This window comes from Tamandua tetradactyla, chromosome 18 (genome assembly GCF_023851605.1).
Source record: "Tamandua tetradactyla isolate mTamTet1 chromosome 18, mTamTet1.pri, whole genome shotgun sequence".
NCBI classification, from domain to species: Eukaryota; Metazoa; Chordata; class Mammalia; order Pilosa; family Myrmecophagidae; genus Tamandua; species Tamandua tetradactyla.
In genome coordinates, this window is record NC_135344.1 from 49,533,490 (window position 1) to 49,559,639 (window position 26,150).

Below are 26,150 nucleotides of genomic sequence, written 5' to 3' on the forward strand. Positions count from 1 at the left end.
TGACATTATATTGCAGTAAGAGAAAGGAGGGCCTTTTCAATAAAATATTTTTAGCAAGTTGAATATCCACATAAAACAATGACTTTTCTCTCCTTTACTCAAATCCAATTCCAGGTAGTTGGTAGATATAAATTTGCAAGACAAAGCAAAAAAATCTTTAAAAATAAATAAATAAATAACCTAGAAGATTATCATGAGAATATTACTCATCATGACACAAAAAACTTTAATTAAAAAGAAACTCAACAAGTAAGATTACATTAAAATTCAGGACTGCTAATCAAAGGATGCTACTAAAAGGGTCAAAAAAGAAGACATAATGTGAAAGAAATTATTACTAATATATATATATATATATATATCATTGGGTACTCATCCTGAATTTATAAAAATTGCCACAAACCAATAAGAAAAAGATGACCCAATTTAAAAAAAAAAGGACTAAAGACTCGAATTAGTCATTCATAAAAGGTGATATGTAAGTATCCCAAAACATAAAATGTTGCTTAGCCTCATTTGTCTTCAGAGAAACACAAACTAAAGCCATAACATAAAATTATAAAGGCTGACAAAATCCAGTACTCAATATCTGAGTGCTCAAATACTCCTGCTGGAAATGCAAACTGCTATAACCATTTTGGGAAACTGGTTAAAGCTGTTTCATATGCATATTCTATAATCCATAGATTATAGAATAAATAATAAATAAAGCTGAACTTTATTTATTAGATGGAAGCCAGGAAAGTAATAAAGCTGAACATATGCATATTCTAATAAAGCTGAACATGTGCATATTCTATAATCCAGCAATTTGACTACTAGGCATATAACCCAACTAATTTTGTACTTAGGCAAACCAAAAAACATAGATAAGCTAATATTCATAGTGGTTCTACTTAGAATAACTACAAAAGGGAAACAACCCAAAGAAATGTCCATCAAGAGAATGAATAAGGAAACTACGGTATTGTCATTCATAGCAATGAATATTAATCACTGCTGCATACAATCAAAAGGATTAATTTCATAAACACAATATTTAGCTAAAAAAAAGCAGTGTATACCAAATGATGCCATTTAATTAATGGCAATAAAAGTCAGGACAGTGGGTATTAACAGAAGGAACAAGTGGAGTTTCTGAAGTGCTAAATATGTTCTTTGTCCCCAATTACATGGGTGTGTTCTGTTTTAGTGTTTTAACTACGGTTTTTAATTGTTGAAAAAAATTTTTTTTAAATCACCAAGCTGTACAACTATCATTTGAGCGTTTATCTCTATACATGCTATATATCAATAAAACTTTTATGTAAAAATAAAGGAATGCTCTTTCCCTTCCATAATTCTCTCCTTTTAATCAAAAGGTGACCTATAGATCAGCAAGAAAGATTAATGTGGAGAGAGATGAAGACCTGGTTTTGATAAAGTTAGTATTGGCAAGAGTGTATCCTGTTAGATTCCTTAAAACAATGTAGGTCTAAGATTTTCTGCAATTATCTGTAGTTTGGCATATGTTTTAAGATACATATATGTATCTTTTATATATATATAAAATTCAAACTTTGTTTTATTGCTGAATATAGGTCATATTATAAAAAGTAAAGTTTATAATTGTTAGTTGACCAGGTTTTTAGCTTAATAAAAGTGTCACATTTTGCATGGGGAAAATATTTCAAGTTAAATAAGAAAACCTGCCATATATTCTTGATTTTTAGAAGTACATCTGTATAAAGTTGGCAGGATGGTTTTCACAGTACGTTTTCTTCAGCAAAGAAATACATCCTTAGTATAGAATAAGTATACAAAAAAAAATTAGCTTCATTACTGCTTCAAAGTTATTTGTTCTTTTTGTACTATAAAAATTATGAATGCATATTTTGCAATCTTCAGATAACATAACTACTTGTTTCTTAATTTATCAAATGTATATTAATATGGTATATTGACATATTCATATAAAAATATATCTAAACTATCAAGCTTATCTAGTAATATTTGAGCATCAATAATAGTTTATTCAATATTGTTTAACAGACTTTTCCTGGCTTCCATTTTTTCCTTTCAATGGAATCTCTTGATTAATAAACATTAGATAAATAATTTAAATAGGAACACAGAGTACAAAAAGTAACACTCTGGAAAATATTTCAAGAAAATTGGGAAATTGAACCACTTGAAGCATTTCCTCATCTTTCTTTCTTTCACTCACCATTAATAACTCCATATACAAAATACAAGGTTTAAAAAAAAAAAGTAAAAAAAAAATGTCAAGTATTAAAATGTCAATTAGTTAAAAAATCTGTAAAGGCTTAATGTAAAGTTACTCTAGGCATTAAAAGTAAATGAAACAAATGTGAGTATCATTATCACCTCTGAACGCCCACATTATTAGTGGCATACTTCTATTTTAGAACTTAACACACTACTTTCTAAGATTGTATATCTAACACGACTTCTAGATTGCAAAATCCTTGTGTTCAGTCACAATAACTACTCATTTATCATCAGAGAAACACAAATCACCAAAGAAACAAAGCACAAAGAATCAGAACTCACAATGGTTATAAATGGCAAAATCCATTTTATTACGAATATTGGAACCTAAATTATCCCATACCCTAACGTAAGTAAAATGTAAGTAAAAGCCTCAAAATTATGGGAAATAATGCATAAATAAAGATACAATGAAACACTTCTTCTTTGAAGAAGAAACCATGTTAAACAATTATTACATTTAATATAGGTAATTTTAATAGAAACTTTCAAGCTCCCTGAGATGTTGAATGACTCTATACTTTTATATCAGCACTTATAGTTAATACAAGCCTCTCTTAAGAGGCTTTAGGAATAAAAAAAGCTTAGCAAAATTGTAACTTCTCTTTTGGAAGTCTGAATGTGAAATGCAATAGAAGATTATAGGGAGAATATAAAGCAGCAGTGTTTTTCAGGTGCTTTTACTGATAGAAATAAGATGTTAATTTGATCTTCAGTCAAAATATTTATTATCTATTGCATTATACAATGCACTGAAAAAATCCATGTATTATTTACATGTGACTTTATGGGAAAAGGTGGTTTATTTAATAAATGGTTTTGGCAAACCTGATAATCAAGCCCAGAAAAACAATTTTAAAACTATATTTATTGTGATATATAAAATTACATTAAAAAGCTAAAGGTAGTTCCCTGTGCCTGCCCATGTGAAAAAAAAAAATCTGCAAACAGCTAAAGGTAGTAAAGTTCCACTAAAGGTAGGGCAATATGAGGAGGTCAGCAAGCTCATTCCCCAGCAATACAACCACAGCTGGTTAAATTAAAAAACAACCCCCCAAAACTAGTCTCTAGAAATTTCCCTAAGGGCATTCAAAAAATAAGGGAAGATTCATTTTAAAAATCTACTAAATATAGGGGATGCAAGGGTAGTTCAGAGGTAGAATTCTTGCCTAACATGCAGGAGACCCAGGTTTGATTCCCAGTCCACGTACTTCCCCACAAACAAACAAACAAAAATTCAACAAATGGTACTGCAAAAACAGGATACTTTCATGGAAAAACAATGAAATGTGACCATGCCATACTGCACACACACACAAAAAAAACCCAACTAAATATTGGTAACAACAAAAAGAGTTTGAGGCACTTTAAGACCTAACCCATTCCTTTCCTTCCCTGCCCAGCTCAGCTTGATGGAAGCTCTAATCTAGCCAGGTATGGCCAGGAAGAGGGGCCTCCCTCTCCCTCATCTCCAGGAATACACTACCTCACTGGAAGAGGGGGCCAAGAACATGTCTCATTCCTCCAGCTCTGAAGAGCATGGGCTAAGTTCCTGGTGAGTGCAGCCAAGAGTCAAGTGTTGGTTTCCTCCCTCCACGACCACACCTCGGGTTGTAGCTCTACCCCAAATGCAGCAGCCCCAGAATACCAGAGCCCAGCCTGTGCATGGGATAGAGGTACCACTTCAGGAAAGGAAAGCTGCGAAAACCAGAAGCTACCACCCCCACCCAGAGCACTGCATCTAAAACAGAGGTGTCACTTCTCCCTTAGCTCATGAGAACTGGTTCAGGATTTTGCCCAAGAAAAGCTCTAAACTCCCTCAAAAGTAACTGATTTATTTGAAACAGCATAAAGATAACTTCAAGACTAAGGGGCCTCTTGAAAACAATGGAGATTTTGGTGGTAAACAATTAAGAGGAGGCTGGTAGGTCTATGAGAAGAAAGGATAAAGTGTAGGCTAGTTTACTATACAGAGGAGGGCAAAGAGCCAGATAAAAAGAGCCTTCCTGGGGTCAAAACAAACTTCAAAGACCCGGCCTCAAAACTACCCCTGCAAAGGAGCCTGAATTTAATTGGATCAGACTGTGGAGCAATTTATGCTTCAGGAAATTGCTGAAAACAATACAGTAGTGAGGCAGCAACTAATGGGGCCTAAGGGATGGATCTAATACCAAGGGAAGCACTCAAGGTTAGCAGAAAATCAGGGAAAGAGACAAAGAAATCCCCAGGGTGACAGTGCACATCTGTGTCCTTTGAAGAGACTATAATTGTTCTTGTTAAGATCACCAATGAACTGCTTATGTGAAATCTGATCTTTAACTAGGAAAACTGATTTTATTTGACACTTTTTGATCACGGCTTCTCAAATATTTCCTTCCCTTGGCTTCAGTGATGCACACGTTGTATTTTCTTCTAACTAGCTGTTACTTTACAGTCTCTTCTACAAGCTCATCCTCTTCCATCCAACCATACAGACTTGGAGTTAACAAGTCTTGGGTCCTCCTCTCACTCTATACACCTTCTATGGTAAATATCATTTATGTCCTTGGCTTTAATTAACATCTATATGCTGGTGGCTCCCAACATTTTTTAACTTCAGCTTAGAACTCTAGCTAACTTTCAGACCTATACAGTCAACTTCCTATTCAAAATTTCCACACAGATCCCAAATGCACCTTTGATCAAAGAAGTCCAAATTTTTTTTTCCAGTTTACATACCTCATTAAATGGCACCATCATCCATTTTTTGTGCTAGCAAGACACTTTGAATTAATTCTGGATATCTCTATCTCCCTCATTCTGAATATCTAACTCATCATAAGATAGGTCTACTATGCCTCCTAAATAAATAGACTCTATTCACTTTTCGCAATCCCTAATTCCTGTCTGTGACCAAAAATTCTACTCCCTCTCCAATCTAGGTCAGCTACTTTTGTCATATAATCTCAAAGAATCATGTTTATTTCCTTTAAAGCTCTCTTACGTATATAAAAATTTTATATTTGTTTTTGTTGTTTTTCCACCAAACTGCAGTTTCCTTAAGAGTAGGGGCTCATAAATCTGCTTTTGCTGACCTTTAATCCCCATGACTATCATAATTCCTGGCTTCTAATAGGCACTTAAAATATATTTGTTAAAGAAATGATAGGCAGCTATCATTTAAACATAAAGAGGTCTGGCATAGTAATAATTTTTTTTTGTATGCTGCATGGCAGGGGTCACATTTCATTCTATTTCCATGTGAGTATCCCATTATTGCAGCACTATTTGTTGAATTTTTTTGCTTGCTTTTTCTTTGTTTGTTTTGCTTGCTTATTTGCTTCTTTTTGGGAAGTGTGTGGGCCAGAAATTGAACCCAGGTCTCCCACATGGCAAGCGAGAATTCTACCACTGAACTACTTTTGTACAACCGGGCAGAGTGATAATTTAAAAATAAAATATAACTTTTAAAAGTCCAAATTTTAGAAGCCCAAAATTGGCAAGGGATATGAACAGGCAATTCAGACAAGAGAGAATGCAAATAGCTAATGGGTATATGAAAAACTGCTTAAACTTAAAGGGAATCATAGAAATAAAAATAAAAGTAAAACATGAGGTACTGTTAAATATTCAGTCTGGCAAAGGTGTGGAAAATGAAAACACTCATGAATTGGAAAAGGATATGCAAATTGCTGCAACTTTCTTGATATTAACATGGCAACATCACTTATAAATGTATAAGAAATCTGCAAAATGTTTGCAAATTCAGAAACAAGATGTAAGGATATGTACACAAAGTGATTATTTACAATACCTGCATATCTGTCAATGAAAGCATGGTTGAAGAAAGTAGTATCATAAGTATTAAGGAATATTTTGCGGTTCCTTTAGTTTGTTAAAGCTGCTGGAATGCAATAGACCAAAAACAGAATGGCTTTTAAAAAGGGGAATTGGGCGGGCCGCGGTGGCTCAGCGGGCAAAGTGCTTGCCTGCTATGCCGGAGGACCTCGGTTCGATTCCCGGCCCCAGCCCATGTAACAAAAACGGAGAAACAGAATACAATAAAAACAAGAAAATGTTTAAAAATGTTTCCCTTTCTTCCTTCCTTCCTTCCTTCTATCCTTCCTTCCTTCTCTCTGTCTTTCCTTTAAAAAAAAAAAAAAAAAAGGGGAATTTATCAAGTTGCAAGTTTACAGGAGATACCTTGATTCAAGAAAGGCCAATGGGTCCAGAACAACTCTGTCAGTTGGGTAGGTCCATGCGGAAGTCTGCTACCTTTCAGTTCTCATTTCATAAGGTTTCCTGGGGAGGGAACGAGGGGCGGGGTGGTTTTCCTTCTGCATCTCCAAAGGCCTCTGGCTGTGTGGGGCTCTGACGGCACTAAAACTATTTCCAAAATGGCTTCCTCTTAAAGGACTTCAGTAAGTAGTCCCACCTTGAATGGATAGAGACACATCTCCATGGAAACCAACTAATCAAAAGCACCATCCACTATTGGGTGGGCCACATCTCCATCGAAACAATAAAAAAGATCCCCCCCAGCAATGTCGAATGAGGATTAAAGAATATGACTTTTCTGGGGTAACAATAGTTTCAAACCAGCATATTCTACCCTTTGGACTCCCAAATGACATATTCTTTCCAAATGCAAAATACATTTATTACATCACAATATCACAAAGCCTTAAACCACTGCAGTGAAAATACAAATACAATACAAAGTCAGAAACAGTACAAAATCTCATCAAAGTCAGCTACATGCATGGCCTGTCAGAAGGCAAAATCCTCCTCTGGCTGTGGACCAATAAAACTCAGAATAAGTTATCTACCACCACCATACAAAGGACGCAATACATAAAATACATGTCCCATTTCTAGAGGGAGAAATAAGAAAGAACATAGGGGTCAAAGGTCCCAAGCAGATCCTAAAACCAGCAGGGCAAATACCATTAGATATTTCAAAGTCTGAGAGGCATTTATCCTCAGGGCTTTAGAAAGCAGTGGTCCCAGCCTTTCCAAGGGCCTACACAGAGGCCTGGTGCTCTCCACATGCAACCACAGAGGACACTGGGGAGACCACCTTTTTCTCAGCTCCACCCTCTCCAAACATCAGGGCAGTACACGGGATCTCTACCATCTCCAGGGAACATGCTCAACCCATCCAGAACAATGGGGTAGCAGTAAGGCGCTCTCCAATCCCCAAGGAATATGCTCCACCCTCTCTGAGGCCTGGGGCACTGAAACTCCTGCCCTCTACCTTCAGGGCAAACTCACCCTCTCCAAGTGCATGGGTGGTCCACTTTCTTGGCTGGAGGTTTCTTGACTTCAGATCTTAGCTTCCATAGTTCTGCCTTTGAAGTCATTTTTCCTTCCATTTGTCCCTTTTCTGTCCCTTTTAGTCTAGACTGTTAGTGGTTCTTTTAATACAGATCCCACAGCACTCTTGCTGGTTTTCTATGTAGTAGGCAGGGATCATATCCATCAGACAATAGTACTTTTCACAGATCTTTCCTATAGATAACTCTATCTCCAATCCTAGCTTTTTCTGAAATGACTGACTGGTTCCACATTTGTTAAAATCCTCATATGGGAAACTATTCTCTGGAGCTCCCTTTCTAGAAGCCCAGAATTTTCTGGATTATAAATTTCTGGTTTCTTTATACCCAAGAGTTCAGTTGTCAGCTTATCTCTTTCTTGTTGCATTTCACTATAAGCTGCAAGGAGAAACCAGGCCACACTTTCCAAACTTAATGTGGAAATCTCTTCAGCTAAGTATCCCAGCTCATGGCTTTTGAAATCTGCCTTCCATACAAAACCAGTAGTCAAATTTGGCAGATTATCTGCCATTTTAAAACAAGGGTTGCTTTCCTTTCAGTTTGCAAAACAGGTACATGATTTCTGTCTAAGGCCTTATAAGAGGTATTTTAGTCCACATTCCTTCCAACAGTCTCTTCAAAGCATTCTAAGCTTTCTCTATCAAAATCCTCACAACTCTTCCAGAATCTTCCCTTTATCCATTAAAAGAAAAAGTTCCAACATATTAGGTATTTGTAAACTGCAGCACCCTACTCCCAGTAACAAAATCTGTTTTAGTTTGTTAAAGCTGCTTGAATGTAAAATGTGGATGGTTTTTAAAAGGGGGAATTTATTAGTTGCAAGTGTACAGTTCTAAGGACATGTTCAAATTAAGGCATCCTGGGAAAGATACCTTGATTCAAGAAAGGTCAATGGGTCCAGAACACCTCTGTCAGCTGGGAAGGCCCACAGTGAGGTCTGCTACCTTTCACTTCTCATTTCATAAGGCTTCCCGGGGGTGGGGATATTTTCCTTCTGCATCTCCAAAGGCCTCTGGTTGTGTGGACTCTGTTGGCACTAAAGCATTTTCCAAAATGGCTCCCTCTTAAAAGACCCCAGTAAGCTACTCTACCTTGAATGGGGTTCAATATCTCCATGAATATCTCCATGGAAATCAACTCAGAATTACCACCCATGATTGGGTGAGCCACATCTCCATTGAAACAATAAAAAGATTCTACCCAGCAATACTGAATGAGGATTAAAGAAAATGGTTTTCTGGGGGTACATGACAGTTTCAAGCTAGCACAATGGTTATACTTGAAACAATGTCCATGATATACTGCTAAGTTGAAAAAAACACACACAAAAAACAAAGAGTTGAAGAATATCCTTCATATTATGGTCACCTTTTTGACACCAGGAAGGAAGGAACGAATATATATGTATATGTGTTCAGGTGAGCATACAAAATGATTGGTTTGCTAAGAGTGGTAAGATTAGAGGAAGCGGGGGGTAGATTATCCAAAATTTTTGAACCAACTTTAAAAAGTAAGATAAAGGTACCGTTTTTATACACAATATTCGAATAAATATATGAGACTTTTTGTAGGCTTTTGTTCTGTTTCAATGATATACCCTACCCTCTACCAATTGTACTTTTCGAAATTATATTTTATAAGGTATTTTAATATTTGTAAAGCATAAATCTCATAAACTTCTTTTCTAAGCTGTACTGGCTATGTTTGCATATTTCTAATGCCACATATTTTAATATTTTAAAAATACATTTTAAATACTATTTAAAAGCTATTCTCTGGTAGGCCTTGGTAATTTTTCCTAGTTTTCTCCATATTGGTCATATACACTTCTCACTAGGTTTCTCACTTGGCAATCTCCATTTTTCTTATTTTTGCCACTATAGGATGCCTATAAATATAAAGGTATAAACATGTTGAAAATAAAAAGGATGGAAGATTCAGTGTGCTAAAACTTGTTAAACTAAAATTGGGCTTTCTATATTAATATCAGACAAAGCAGATTTCAGAGAATAGACTCATAACTATGGGCAAAGAAGTCATTTTATGTCTAATAAAGAGCTTCAAAATGCATGAAATAAATTGACAGAACTGCAAGGAGAAATAGATCCACAACTACAGTCAGAGATTTCGAATATTCTTTTCTTAACAATTTACAGAACATATAGACAGAAAGTCAGGGAGTTTCAGAAGACTTGAGCAACACTATCTAATAGACTGAACAGTCATCTAAAGACAACTCTTTGCAAGAACAGCAGAATACATATTCTTTCACAAGTACACAAGCAGCATTTACCACGACAGACCAATCTCAGCTACAAAAACAAAAAACAAAACAAAAAAGTACTCAACGCATTTAAAAGGATCTAAATCATATTAAGTACGTCCTTTGGCCACAATGGAATTAAATCAGGAATCAAAGAACAAACGAACAAATTTCTCTCAAAAATCCCTACATAGTTAAAAACAAAATCACTCAATTCTAAATCTCTCACAGATCAAAGAAAAGAACACATCAGTAATAAGAAAGCATTCTGACTTTAATGAAAATAAAAGCCAAACATCAAAATGTATGGGACATGGCTAAAGAAGTACCTAGGGAGAACATTGTAACATTAAACGGCTATATTAGAAAAAGAAGAAAGGCCTCAAATCAAGTCTCTCCAATTTCTATCTTAAGAAACTAACACAGAAAAAGAAAAAAAAAATCAATAAAACAAAAAGCCAGTTCCTTGAAAGATCAACAAAATTAATTTTAAAAAGGAGAAGGAAATACTATAAACAATTTTATGCCAATAAATTTGGCAATTTGTATGGAATAGACAAATTCCCTGAAAGACCCAAAATACCAAAGGTTACTTAAGAAGAAACAGATAATTCAAAAAGCCCCATACCTATTAAAGAATTTGAAATTACAGTTAAAAGTCTTCTCACAAAAGTCCCAGCAAGGTTGGTTTGCCTGAATATTTCTACCAAATTTTAATGAAAAAAAAATAACTCCACTCCAAATAACACAATTTCTGCCAGAAAACTGAAAAGGGGGGGAATGTTTTCTAAATCATTGCACGAGGCCAGCATTATCTTGATATTAAAATCAGACAATAACATTACAAGATGAAGAAAATGACAGAACAAAATCCCTTATGAACATAGGTCAAACAATTCTAAACAAAAATTTACAAATCAAATAACCAAATGGGGTTATCTCAGGGATGCAAAGTTGCTTTAACATTTAAAAAAATTAATATACTACCACTATATTTAAAAACTTCAAAGAAAATCATATATACATCATAATATACAGAGAAAAAGCATTTGACCAAATTCAACGTCCTCTCCTGATAAAAACTCTAAGCAAACTAGGGATGTAAGGGAGTTTTACCTAATAAAAGGGATCTATGACAACCACACAACTAATATACTTAATGTTGAAAGACGGAATGCTATCATCTTAAGTTCAAGACAAGGCAGGATGTCTGCTCCACTCAATATTGTTGTGCTGGAGTTTCTAGTTAGTACAATGAGGCAATAAAAATATAAAAATCACCCAGATTGGAAAGCAAGCAGTAAGGCTGCATTATCCACAGATAATGTGATTATCTATTTAGAAGATCTTATTGAATGTACCATAACTGACTTAAGCAAGGTTGTAAGGTACAAGATCAATGTACAAAAATCAATCATATTTCTATATTCTGACAATGAACAGTCAAAAATTGAATTTTAAAAGCAATATTCTTTTTTAATAGCATCCAAATATATGAAATACGAATAAATGTGAAAAAAGGGAAAGACCAGTACACTAAAACTATAAAAACACTGTTTTTCAGAAATTAAAGAATGCAAAAATTAATGGAGAGATATTCCATGTTTATTGATCAAAAGACTGAATAGTCCTAAAATGTCAATTCTCCCTAAATTGGCCTCTAGATTAAATGCAACCCCAGTCATAATTTTAGCATATTCATTATTTGCAATGCTGTTCTTCGTAAGTATAAGCTCTATGAAAGCAGGACTCCTCCAGCAGTATGGAAAACTAGTCTCATGAAACATGATATCCTCCATGTCTAGTGAATTGCATAGCCTACTATATACATATGATACAAATATAACTTTTCAGCCTGTGAATATATGGTATGCTCTCCAGGTTAAGTCAGTCTGTGCTCTATTAATCACCTTACACATGGGACTGAAATAACTGTTTGTTGGATTGCCTTTTACCTGCAATTACTTGCAAATCTGTGATTCATTCCAGTCTGTACATTATTCCACATACATTGAAACAGATACTGAATTTGCTGCTCATTATCCAGTTAACTGGGGAATGAATAAGATACAAATGAAACTACTTTCCTCAATAAGCATACAGTCAAAATGGTGAGAATGAAAAAATCAGCATGAACTGCAGGGATATCTTTGGCTATGCATGATTTACTATCAGCAGTATTGACTTAGACAAGAAGGAATAATGGATTTCCTAAGTACTTTAAGATATGCTTTCAAAAGCAGGGAGAAAGCCCAAGTGTCAGTTCCATTAAAATAATTACAACTAAAGTACATACTTACTTTTACCTATAGGCTTAAAAGATACTAGTACTTTTTCATACCTTTAATACTTATGAATTTTAATAATCTGTAAGTAAATTGACATTTCATTATATATGCTCTGTGTGGAATAAAATAACAGTATAATTTTTAAATCAATATATACAGTACATAGAGCATTCTCTAAGAGGAGCCTGACTTCTTGCAAATGTATGAGCTATTTCCATGGAGGAAAAGATGGAAAGCTCTTTCCCATTTGCATTTATAAAGGCTGTGTGACTTCTTTAAATATATACACTGATGCCAACAGAGCCATCAGAAATCAATAAATCACATTCTCATGTGCTGTAAAATGTCTGACACACACATTCATTTTCCTGATCCAAAATTCTCTGTAAAAGGGACTGTGTAAATGTTCCATTTTAGTTTAATGGCATTCGCCACAGTTAAAATCGTGTGCATTATTGCCAGCGAGTGCAAAAAACCTTAAGAGCACAAAGCTAGATAGGATTTTAAATAGCCTACACAGTACATAGCCTTCAATGGCTGGCCATTAAACAGACCATCAACACACAAATATGAATGCAGAACAAAATTGGGAGATCAGTAAGAAAGGATTGAAATGCCACAATTACCATTTGGACAAAAAATAATAGGTATAATTTATTTAGAAGCACTCGGAAGATGGTCTTATAAGGATTTGGAGAAATGGCTCTTGTAGCCCTGATACCACTAATGGAAGCAGAGATGAACATCACTAAAAATGATACAGATGACAGAAATGACAACAACCTATTCATCAGTGAGGTTCATTTTGAAAGTGTAATAAAATCTTAAATATGACTCCACTTTACTTGACATTTATTCCACCAGCTGCCGTATATTTTTAAAAGGTCACAAAATTGTTCTATGTAGACACAGTTTATAAAGTACAAATTCTTAAAGAAAGAAGTGATCTGCACTGTATAATCAGGAAGTTCTAAAAATTCTCCAAGCACATCTTGCAGGAGTTATGCACAAAGGCTCGTCTGGCTATAAACACAAACACTGAAATTATTCAGTCAAAATCCTCATATGCGCCTGAATGAAGGATGAGCTATCATTTTTCATATTTGCCAGTACTGACAACGCTGCTCTGACTTCTTGGTGTCTTTGTATTTGTTCTCTAACCAACATGCCATGGCCCAGGAGACTTGATTTTTGACAATTCTGCTTGTATAAACCTGATCATATCTGAAGTCCATTATTCTGAAACTCATTCAATGACACATCTTTGTTCCTTTAAACCCCCATTTTTCTTTCCCTGAAATCTCTACTCGTTTCATCCCTTCTGACTTCACATCTGCCTATCCGGTCTATACCGCATAATCAAGTAACTCATAAATTCCCTACAATCCTTCAACTTCTTCAATTTGAGCCTTTAGAGATCACTACCCTCTGCAAAATCCAACTTCCGGTACATCTGTTACAAGAAAAATGCACAAGTATTTAGTGTTGCAGGAAGGAAAAACATCTAAGTAGACCACCTCTGTCTGTCCACAGCCATCTAATCTGAAGGGGCCCTCAGTATGGCTCAGAAGCTACCTTTTCCTGGGAGTAGAACCCTGACCATGGTCCATAAGGCTGCTTTCCAAAGCTTTTTTACTATCCTGAAACCCCCTAATTCTCTGGTCTCTGAGCAGACAAATGTATAACCATCCAGCTGAAAACCCTTTACTTTGCACTGGAATTTTCACTTTTAGCTATTTCTTCATGCCTCCTTTCCTGCTATCTCATAAATCAGTGTAATTTTTTTTTTCATCAATCAGCTTCTCCAAAAGGGTCTGTCCCTTTCTTTCTACTTCAAGAGTTGTCAATACATTTTATCTTCTGTCCTCTATCTTAAATATCTCCCATCATCTGTCTCTTTAGTTTTAGGTCAAAAGATATGTTAAAATCTACCCAAGCTTAAAAAAATTACCACTCTTTTGTTATATATCTCAAATATGCAATAAATATATACTACTTAAAACCTGTATTCAATTGCTCCTACTCCCCTAAATCAAGTTTTGATTATTTTATTTCCAAAATGCTTTAGGAATTAGGCATTTCTTTTCTATTCCATAACAGCTTCAGCTAAAGCCCTTATGATTACCACCTTCATTGTACTAGTCCTATAATTCATTTCCCAGACTACATTCATTCACTCTTCAGGAAACATTCACTGAGTGCTTGCTATGTGCCAAGCACAGTGAGTAGAAAAAAACACAGCCCCTGTTCTGGGGCTTTTTATTCTCATGAAGAAGACAAATACATAAACAAACTAACCACAGACCATTTTAAGTGCATGTAAGGAAATAAATAGAAAAATAGCTGGAGAACAACCAAAGGAGGGTAGTTGAAATGAGAAAAGTAACAGTATACTTCCATGGTTTAAAGTGCTCCCCTAAAATGCTATTTAATTACAAAAGGGGACAAAGTAACTTTACAATGGAGATGCTTGTGAGATGTACCTTAATCAAATGACGAGGTCAACATCACCAGTATTGGGACAAATCAAAACTGTGTGCCACCTAATAAGACGCAAGGAGAAGATCTATGGTATTTCTTCCACAGGTGCATTAATCTGAATCTAACCACGATGAAACATCACACAAATAAAATTGGCTTATAATTATCAAAAAGGTGTCAAGGTCATGAAAATCAAGAAAAGACTGAAGAATTGTTCCAGGAAGAAGGAATCTAAAGAGAAAGGGCAACTAATAACAATGCTTGATTCTATTTTGGATCTTGATGCTAAAAGTGCATCAAGATGATTTTAAAAGTAATTAAAAGGTAATAATTAAATGGGCCCTTGATAATAAATGAAATCCAGGTCAAACACCTAGAAGAGGTCCACCCTAACACTTAATGCTTCCAGTTACTTGAACCAATAAATACCCTTTATGGTTTAAACCAGTTTAAGCTGGATTTTTGTTGTTACCTGCAATACAATGCATGAAAGAGAGTAAAATTAAATACATGATTAGAGGCAAAAAATGTTAGAAAAATAACTAGGAACAACTAAAAATTTAATCTACGATAAACAGACCCCTAAGAAAGGTAGACCCAAAAGTACAAACAGAAAAATAAACAAACACCCAGTGAGGTTGGCTTCAGGATGGGTGGCAGTGGTGAGATAAATGGGAAATAAAGCTTCCCAAACTATAAGGATGTAATAATGGAATGAATGGTGGCTTAATACGGGTCAGAGTAGGAGGCCCTATAGGATTTTTCAGGGAGAAATCAGGCAGATGGCTATGGTAGTTAAAGAAAGGAAAAAAGAAAGCAAGGAGTTTAAATTTTGTATAAATATGTATCTAGAAACCTTTGTACAAATACCTCTCAAATATTTCATGTAATTAGAAATTAACCTCCTATGGACTCAAATGAGTCTACGTAATTGGCTTCACACTTTCATGCCTTCTCTACTCCTCCTGGTCCAGGAAAGAATGGTGCTCATCCATTTTTCTGATATTTATAAACTGGATTGAAACAGCAGCAGTTTGGGCAGCCTGATATCCCTTTCTGCTAGGAAGGAGAATTAAGCCCACCTCCAGCAAGGCACAGAGAAGGAGCTTGAATTTCTTGCTATGCACTAACAGAGCCTCAGAGCCTCTCTCTCCTTCCAAGTCATCCTAGACAAAATCTTCCATAACCTTCTAGACATTTAACAACCCTTATGCCAGAGGTACTCTGTCATTCATTTCTATTTGTACTGCATTGAAAATATGTCTGGAATTCATCCCTTTCTTTTTATTTTCAAGACCAAAGCCCAAGGTCAGACCTTTATCTGCTATCTCAACTACTGCAATTGTCTCTTAACCAGTCTCCTCTTGTCTTATCTCTCTGCTGTCCAATCCATCACTCATGGGGCTACTAGATCCCAGGAGAAAATAAGGAGTGTATTTACTTATCCTTTGGAAACTCTTCCCTTTCCCTAAGTCCAGTTACAAGAATATTGGTTTACATTATACTATCAGTGAGTAATCTCATACTATAATGAGAAAAATCTTTGATAGTTTCAGAACAAGTTCAAAGAGATTAGGGTGCAGCCAGGTTATGAAGGTTGTGGAGCCATGCCTTCAGCAGAAAATCCCACCGCTTCTCCCCTGAAAGACGTTGTAGTCAGACTCAACTATCAGTCTGGAACATAGCAAGCAAGTTGCTGTAAATGACATGCTCTCTCTCTGCAAAATTTACTTTTCCTTAGCTTGGCTTACAAGATACCTACCAGACTTCCAGGTCCTTACACTTCTTCCCACTCTAAAGTCTTCTCCACTACTACTTTCAGATTCAACATCTTCACTCTCTAGGCCTTTACTGGACTTTCTTTATACTTCTGTTTTGACATTTATGTGACTCTTCCAGGTCTTATACTAAATTTGATGTAAGTCTACACAGTTTTTCAACTTCTCTTACAGTACTGAACAAAGGGAAGTTATTTCAATGTGAGTCTGTCTTTCTTCTCCACTTGACTGGTATTCCTCCATAAGATTCGTCCTTGTATTTCCTCTGTATTTAGCAGAGCATATTACTAAGTAGATGCTCTATAAATATTCCTTGAATACATAATTACCTAATGGACTCCATGGTATTTGAGGAAAGGTCTTATGCCGTATTCATCTATATTTCTCACAGTGACTAAAAAGAACTGGGTAACAGAAACTCCTCCAGGCAGAATAAAACACTGGCTTTAGACTCTGGCCTCCTGGGTTGTCGACATATTTGGCTAAAGCTAGGAGGATCTGTCAGTTTTTCACTCCAAAAAGATTTACTTCTACCTTGTACATGCCAAATCTTATTTCAGGAGCTGAAAATGGAGTTGCAAAACAAGATAAAGCATATATATGTTGAAGTTAATGAAACAGATGCTGTAAGGATATAAATCAGTATTAAAAAGTAGTTTTCTTAGTACCTGCACCACCTTTTCAGGCCATGCAGGTTTGAAAACTGGAGTTATTAGTATTTTCTCTCTATACCTCGCTTCAAATTTTATTTGAAAAAATGTAAAATTGTTACCACTAGAGGATGAGGAGGATGATGATAGCAGTATCCTCATCTTCTTTGATTACAATATGATTCCCCAATTCAAGCCCTTATTAGGCCTTTTTGAAACAACTAAAATTGCTTCCCAACTATTTCTAAGTTCTACTTTTGTGTTTCCCAACTCTAACATTCCCATTTGAGTGTTCTCAAAAAGCAGCACTCATTACATCATAGCACTGTTCAAAGGCTCTCAATGACTGCATTGCAGACACAGGGAGAGTATTTTTCAGACTCTTTAGCCTCATACTCAAGGAATCTTCAGAAATCTACTTCGCATCCATCTCTCCAGATTCATTTATTCTGTTCTTCCTACATTCTAGATTCTCACCAAATTAATCTTTGGTTTTTGCATCTTTGGATTTTTCACTTGTTACTTTTCAGTCCATTTTATTCAAATTCTACCTACATCTTTAAGGCTCAATCCAAGATTCTTAAATCTGTCTCTGGTTTTTTGCTTCAGCCTACTGAAGCAAATATACTTGGTGTCCTCCCCTTCACTCCACCGAAGCTCACCCATGTAGCTCATATTTACCATAACAGTCTGTAACAACAATGTATCAGTACCCAACCAGAATGTACTTATCATTCATTCAAACTTCATTCAATAAACATTTACTATCTTTCTATTATTCCAAAGCACCTAACATGTCTCATTCACAGTAGATAGCAAATAAATTCTTGTTGAATGAAGATGCACTTCCAGTCAAACAGAAATGCTTCAAATCAAAATAATCTTTTCCTAAATATAAATAATCCCCCAAAAAGAGATACATAAGAATGATAGCAAACTGCTGCTCATCATATTTTAAGTATGCATACAAGGAGATAGGTAAGTTAGCATAAACGGAATTGAATAAAAAGCTGAGAAAACTTATTCAAAGTAATATGGAAATATAGATTCAATCTTGCCAACTTCAATACAGGGACGTGCATATCATTTGGAAATACAAATTCATAAACACACATGCATCATGTCCATCAGTTGGAAACTGGGTCGAAATTTATTAAAATGAGAACTGTAAAGAAATGTTTCCTAGCTACCACTTAATAATTCCTGTGGAATTTAATAAAAGTTTACATGATAGTTTTTTTTCCTTTTCTTTTCTAAGGAAACAGCCTTGGATGATGATTGATGCCTGCTATTATGTGCCTATATCTGTATTCTCTTATTTTAAAGGCTCTTCAAAAATAATAATAAAAAAATACACTTATAACCCAAAGCATTTTCAGTTGTGCTAAAAAAAAAAAACAGATAAAAGGTGAGTATTTATAGGCAATCTTACTCATGATGATAGACTCTCAGAAGGCAACTGCAAACATAAATTTTAAATGCTTTTGGAAAGAGTTGAGAATAAAAACATTTACATAATTTCTTAGAAACCTTGGCTTTTTATTGCTGCACTTCAATATTCCCTCCAGGCAAAGGAGCAGCTACTTCAAAGATTTATTTGATAATGGAATGTTTGATTTCTTTGTTTTCCTTTCCCAATGTGAGTAGGTCTGTTGTTTTCACTCTTTAGCCATGTACAGCATTTTTAAAATTTGAATTGGCTTGCTCCTGAGACGCAAAAAATGGTTCTCTTTTGGGAGATTAAACAAAAAACTGATGATAGCAATAAACATATATACATCCTTATATATACATACTCACACATAAATTACATCAAAATGTTGTATTATTACAAAATGGTCTGTCCATGTATCAGTCACCTCTACTAACAGCCTTGACACTCCATGAAATATAATTATTGACTGACAGCAAATATCTAAAATGTCTACTTACCTGCCTATCCACTTCTGGGAGCAAAAGCAGGAGGTATTGTTGAAAATGCTGAGGTAAGGAAGCAAACGTATGTTTATTTATTAATGCCCTCAAGTTAGTGTTGACAAGAATGGATCCCGGGGTTTCTATGTCAATGTCCTCAGCTTTGGTCCATTTCAAATGTCCTGTGACAAAAAAGGAGGTAAGAATTTACTATAGATTATGTGTGTGTGTGGTGGGGAGAAATGCATGCATAATACATATATATTTTTTTAATAATATATTTAAAACTAAAGCTTTTTTCATTCCGATTTATTTTGTCTTCAATTTTCAGAATATAATTTGTTTAGTGTCATCTATATCTTTAACTCAAATTAGCACCAGGTCCAGATAAAGAAGTGCTTCAGTTATCATCTCTCAATTAATCAGAATTTTCAAACACCTTGGAAACATAAACAGTAACAACACTTTATGTAGATTCTAGAAGCCTAGAATCAGTGATAATAATAGTTCTAACAGAACCCCACAGGCCAGGCAGTGTTCTAAGCACTAAATTATTTCAGAATATTCCTTCCTATTCAGGGTATTTCTGAGGGTGATAGTTTAAAAAGTAGTCCTTTATAAAATATTACATAAAAGGTTTGAAGTGCAGATACGCTTAGAGGGTAATTCCACAACTCAAAAGGCACATGTCTCCAATGGAATGGTGAGTTCACAATAAAAAATTAGGACATGCAAGAAAGTAACTCAGTCAGCTGACACATCAAACAGAAGAATTACTAGACTGAGTAACCTGAGCTAAAAGAAGCACTTGAATGTGATTATAATAGCTCATGTTTTAAATCAGGGGTCAGCAATTATGGCTCTAGGTTAAAGCTAGCCTAACGCCTGTTTTGGTAAATAAAGTTTTACTAGAACACAGATATACCCAATTGTTTATGTATTCTCCATGTCTGCTTTTGTGCTCCAGTGCAGTTATTCTGAATAGTTGTAACAGATAGTGCTTGGCTAGCCCATAAATCCTAAAATATTTACTGTCTGGCTTCTATCAGAAAAAGGTTACTGACCTCCATTTTAAATAAAGGCAAAAGTAGGAATAAGAACCATTACAAAGAAATAGGGCACTATAATACAAGAATAGATATATGTAAAAACAGAACTTCTGGAAATAAAAATTTGCTTTTTAGAAATCTAAAAAAAAAGTACTCAATGGCGATAGAGGAAACACTTACTGAATAATTAGAATGTAGAGTACAGGAAAATATCTAGCATGCAGCCTAAGAAAATGATGACTGGGAAAAAAGGATAGAAAAAGAAATACAAAGAAAATAATAAGCAGTCAGAATGCATTTGTAATAGGAGCATCAGAACAAAAAAAACCCCACAGAGGATGGCAGAGACTTTATCTAAAGAATTAACGGTTGAAATATTCTTTTAGATTAAAAAAAAAAAATGGTATGAATCCTCTGATAAAGTAACCTCAAACTCGAGAAGGATAAATGACAATTCCTACATCTGGTATACTGAAATCTCAGAATATCAAAAACAAGAAGAATATCTCAAAATCATTTAGAACACAAGATGGATTAACTCCAAAGGGATGACAATAAGACTGACAGAAATCTTCTTATCGCAAAAAATAACAGAAGACAATGAAATATGTTCAAAGACTCAAGGGCAAATAAGCATCTATCTAGTATTTCATTCATATCTATGCCACTCAAAAATGACAATGGTAAAAGAACATTTTCAGTATCCAAAACTAGAACTCCATCTCTTAGGAAATCTTGCTGAAATAACCGTAATGGGCGCTCTCAAAAAATAAATACATTAAATTAAGGAAGGAACGGGTGGATTGCAGAAGCAATGGTGAACAAAAAGACTAACAGGCTTAAGTTCAAACAAAGACTGACTGTAAAAAATAATACTAGTGACTAAGGGGGATAAAAACAAAGTAGAAATAAAATACTAGATGATAATTCCATGTTTTGCTTGCAGATCAGTGGTCTTAATGCTCTCTCTTTTGTGTTACCAAAGGATAGAATACATTGAAAACCTTCCCTGTGAAGTTTTCTGATAGAACCCTAGTAGATTATCACCACACCCATCTTCAGAAAGCTTAAAAGAGCATAGATTTTGAACATTTAAATCGACTTTTTAATGATATAATCTTACCTCCGCTTTTGTATTCTTTCATTTCTCATATTTCTTCCTAGCTAAAATTTAAGTTCCTTAAATTCAGGATCTTTAACCTGAACCAGTTTTTAATTCTGCTTCATCCTACCCAGTCACAGAGGGGGAATTTAAAAAATGCTTGCTAAACAAATCTGAGCTTCTAATGGATATATTTGAGGAGGGTTAAGATAAATTCCTTCCTTGAGTCCAACTTCTGGGATTCATTCCAATATATTTTATTTAGTTTAATCTTAATGTAGGGGAAGAATTACGACTTTGCTGGTTTTATAAAACATTGTGTACTCTTTAAATAAATCAATGTAGAAAAATAAAATTAAATTTGAACACTACCTAAAATCCTATCATTCAATACAATTATCCTTAGTGCATTATTAAGCATTATTGAACACTTCTTCATGTGTATCTAGTCAGAGATCATTTCAGAAAAAAATATGCAGCATACCATTTGACTTAAAAGCATTAAATTCAATTAATTCTGTTTAAATAATAATTAAAAAGGATATTAATTCAAAAAATACAATTGCTAAACTTTGTCACAAGATATATTGACATCTAAAAGTTTTCTCCAGTGATATTTAAAAAAAATGAAAAAACAAATTGGAGTAATTATCTTTTTAATGATTCGCTTCAAATGTGAATACACTATAAAAGTTGAGAAAATAAGTACACTTATACTCTCTCCTACCTTTGCTCTCCCTCAACTCCATTTTCTTGTTAGCTCTATTACTGTTTTTAATCATCAAGGTTGATTTCTATTTTGTAACCATAATTCCATAACTCTTTAACCTTGGTACTCTCTCTTAATGGATTCAGTGCTCACCAGTAGACTTTTCACACATTTCTTCCCTCTTGAAGACTATGTTAATTCATGTCTTAGATGACTAGATTTTGTCCTCTGATATAATTTTCCCTTCACTTTGCTCTCTGAAAGCATATTTTCCTTCTCTGGGCTGCGGTTCAGAATCATTCTTCTCTAACTTCCTTGAGACCAACAAGATCGTTTTGAACTCTTTCTGCATTTCTCCAGGCACCTCTCCTCTTGGAACAAAAGCTCTTGTTCTGCCTCTCGTAGGTGTTCCTTCCCTCGGCGATTCTGTGTGTGCACATTCTATGCCTAAGTTCCACGTGGGTTCCCTTCTAGGAATACGAATCATTAAACCAGTCTGTAGCCTTTCCTTAGATTGGTGATTTTAGGGTTCCCCTGGCCAAAATAACAGAACATTTCCCGGACCCCAGTGGGACACGTTCCTGTGATTTTTATCATGCGGGCAGCATACCATCTTGTTGTATAATGTAGACTTTTACTGTGGTTATGTGACTGGCTATATTTGCTTCCCCTTCCCGTTCAGCCTACCTCAGCTAACTCACACTCCTTAGGCTAAGTGTCTGGGAATTAGGCTGTAAAATAACTGTATCCTTTTCTTCCACTGAGTACTGTGGGGAGATGGGGTACCAGCTTTAATAAGATAAGACAATCCAATATAATTGGATTGTTCTTAAGCCAATTAGGAGTATATGTGTAAGGATAATTAAAATGGAGTTAAACATCCTGTGTGACAACACATTTAGCAATAAGTTCTTCGGCTCAATCTCTGTTCCAAAATTATAAAACATATTTTGGACATCTTTGAAATAGATCTTCTTTTGGCTCAGTTGTCAAACAGTATGTGCTTCTCTGAAGCATCTTTGTTCTATAATATTCTTAAAGATTTTGAAGCATACTAAATTACAATCAACAGTATAAAACCTATTTCTCACATTGCTCAGAGTTTTATATTTTTCTCAATCTCCAATGACCCCTCCCAATGAGTCGCTTTTCAGTAAATGACTTCACCTCCTTTTATACTGAGAATATTTATTTAAAATAACTGATCAGGCAAGAAAAACATGCACTTCAAACCTCATTTGCAAAGGGCACCTACCCTATTCTCACCAGATGTGATTTCTCCTCTGGTTATTTGATAGCCTCCTACTTACTGTTATAATAATTTTCAAGACCTTTGATAATAAAAGAGCCCATGTATAAAAACAAACATATACATTTGTCTTTTCTTAATATATCAGAATAGTGTTTTCTATCCTTATGATTTAGAAATGGGAGAGGAATTAACAAGGTTTCACTGTTTGTTTGTTTTTGCTTTACAATAGCATCACCAGAGAAATACTATCTAGATCCAAATAAAATATTCACATCAAGAAGCAGTGGGTTTCCATGCTGAGTGATATATTTCTCATAAGAATTTCAGCACTGCCACCATCAGAACTAGGAAGACTGAGGGATGTTTGAGCTCATTATGTTTGTATTGTGGGTTCCTGACCCTCTCCGGGGAAGCTGGGCATATGACGGAGCTCGAGGAGGTCTGCTGTGTCCTCAAGCAGTATCCTTCGGACTCTGGGCTACACTCATTAGACTCTAAGACCCAGGTAAAACATAAATCTTCAACAGGGGGAATATCCTGTCATTTGACAAATTAAGCAGTTGCCAGAGAGCAAGAGGAAGCTCTTAGAGGTCTATTAGAAGCATTTTGTATCCTGTTAGGGAAATCTCAAAATGGACAATGAAATTTTAGACCAAATCATGAAGTCTGTTTGGAGGGATTTGATTTCCGCATTACCAATATAAATCAGAGCCGACATGACATTTGTTTTCATTCATTCCAAAAGATTAGGACTTCCTGCAGCTACTCCTACACAGAAAGGTAAAAAAAAAGGTTAATACCAACTTTCTGAAACTGTGTAAACTAGATGACTGAATGAGAGGGGAGGGGAGCCAACAGTTGAGAGCAATTGACCATCACACCGATGCCCAGAACTGACTCAATTCCCTGTCCAGCTGGTGAAGAGATGAGGGCCGGGGTGCTCTTTCTCTCTGCACTGGCTCTGCGCCCATACACTAGGTCACAAAGAATGAACCTCCCGAAAGCAGAGGATTGTTTTTATTCAAGGAAATATGAGGAAGTGCACAATGATGCTGGAACCAACAGGATGCCTCATTCATCCAAACCTCCCAGCTCATTCAGGTACTTGTATGTAATTCATCCAAAAATTATTCAGTACCTACTAAAAGGAGGAGGCAGTATAAGTGGTGTGAGGACCACAAATGTAGATGAAGGTTCTATTAACAACTTAATAACAAAGAGGAGAGAGCAAAATAGACATGAATATGCTTTGCAAAGTACTAAATATTCTCCTGATTCTAAAATACTTCACAGCGTATAGAATCTTTTACTCTATATGCTTAGGTTTCTAAGGTCACAGAACATCAAAGACATTACTTTCTAAAAGAGATGTGGGTTTTAGCTAGAGACGGTTACATTTAAGTCTCTCCTTTTCATTTTATAACACTGGGCATATGTTGGAGGCTTATTAAGTACAACTGACGTGATTTGCACCAAATAAGCCATTCCACACTGCTAGGGTAGTGAGTCACATAGTTCCTTCCCAGTAATCACCTTCTGTTTACTTTGGTCTCCTATTTGACTTATTTTCAATCCCATCTTCTTCCCCCTTATGTTTGGCTTGTACAGGACCAGTGAATAGACCTAACTGTTAGTTCCCCTACGTGTAAGTATGCACCCGCATTTTGACACTTATGGTGGACTTGTCATGCCACCTACTGCTCTGTGTAGCTCCCCAATGGTGCTTCTGTGGGTCTAAAATACCGGACGGTGATTTATATTCAGATCATATCCAGGGCTTACACTTTAGAGCTAGATATGCCTTCACTTGTCTCTTAGCTATGCCATTTGTGGCAACCTCCTTAATCCTTCTGAGGTTCAGTTCTAACATCTGTAAGATGGAAAGCATTCTACTGTTCATAACTAAAGATTAAAAAAGACAACTTATATCAAAGTACCTAAATCAGTGCATTAAAAATGTAAGTATGATTTCAGTTCTCCAATCCTCCATTAAAACAGCTTCATTGTTTCTACTTCTTTGTATTCTAAAACTAAGCTGCTTGAAAAAAAATGGTTTTTTTTTCCTTTACCACCTTTTAAAATCTGCCAACAAAGCTGAAATACTTCTGATACCATGCACTTTTTTAACAAATAAGATGTTTAAAGGCATACAAGATTTACTAAGAGTAGGCTTGTCTGTCAGTCTTTATATCTTTTAGTTGACTATCAAGGTAAAAAAAATAAATACAATTTCTGATTCAACATCTTCCTCAGTATAGACTTTCAGTAATAGTAATTAAAATACAAGGGGCTCTGATTAATTATCTGAGCTCCTGGGAGGATCCTGATACCACAGTATGCTCCCTTGTTGACTCTGAGTTCTCGTGATGGCTAAGTAAAATATCTGGAGAGGCCTCTGAGCCTGCAATTTCTTGTATTTGTTATATGGCTTTGACTTTATTGAGGCTGAAAGCAGACTGCTTTAACTGATAGTCCCTGACCTTCAATTACTTAGGGTATTATAATGTGGTAGTTTGTTGGTTTTGTTTCATTTTGTTAGTACATTCTTTACATATTATTCTCCCATTATATTTTTCTTTTTCAGAAGCTGCTCATATTGACGTTTTTACAGTATGACACTGAAAGGATTGGAATAATCACATCATTGTATATATGTGGTTATACACAAAAATGTACATTTGGGGCTAGACAATGACTAAGAAATCATTTGAACTTGGAAATAATGCAAAACTGATCATTATGCTCTGCTCAAATAAATTAAAACAAAACAAATTCCATTTTCTCACAACTTTTTTTTTTTTTTTTTTTTTTTTGCATGGGCAGGCACCAGAAATCGAACCCAGGTCTCCAGCTTGGCAGGCGAGACCTCTGCCTGCTGAGCCACTGTGACCCGCCCCCCCCACAATTTAAAATACTTTAAAATCTAAGTATTTTAAAGTGCTATTAAAAGCTTTTCAGTGAAAGTTATGTCCTCAGAATTTTGCATAATGACTGCTATATAGTCAGTAATCAATAAAGCTACAGTGAAAAATAAATGGATTAAAATAATGCTTGAGTTTTACAAACAGATAAACTCTG

The 26,150-nt window shown here is 35.2% G+C and overlaps 1 protein-coding gene across 1 annotated transcript in view; it reads right to left on the reverse strand.

The window, feature by feature from the left end:
- Nucleotides 1-26,150, reverse strand: part of ASXL3 (ASXL transcriptional regulator 3) — a 167,148-nt gene that overhangs the window by 41,712 nt on the left and 99,286 nt on the right. The window contains exon 9 of the mRNA XM_077135674.1: nucleotides 18,979-19,142. Within this exon, the coding sequence (XP_076991789.1) occupies nucleotides 18,979-19,142 (164 nt within the window). The remainder of the gene's footprint in view (nucleotides 1-18,978; nucleotides 19,143-26,150) is intronic.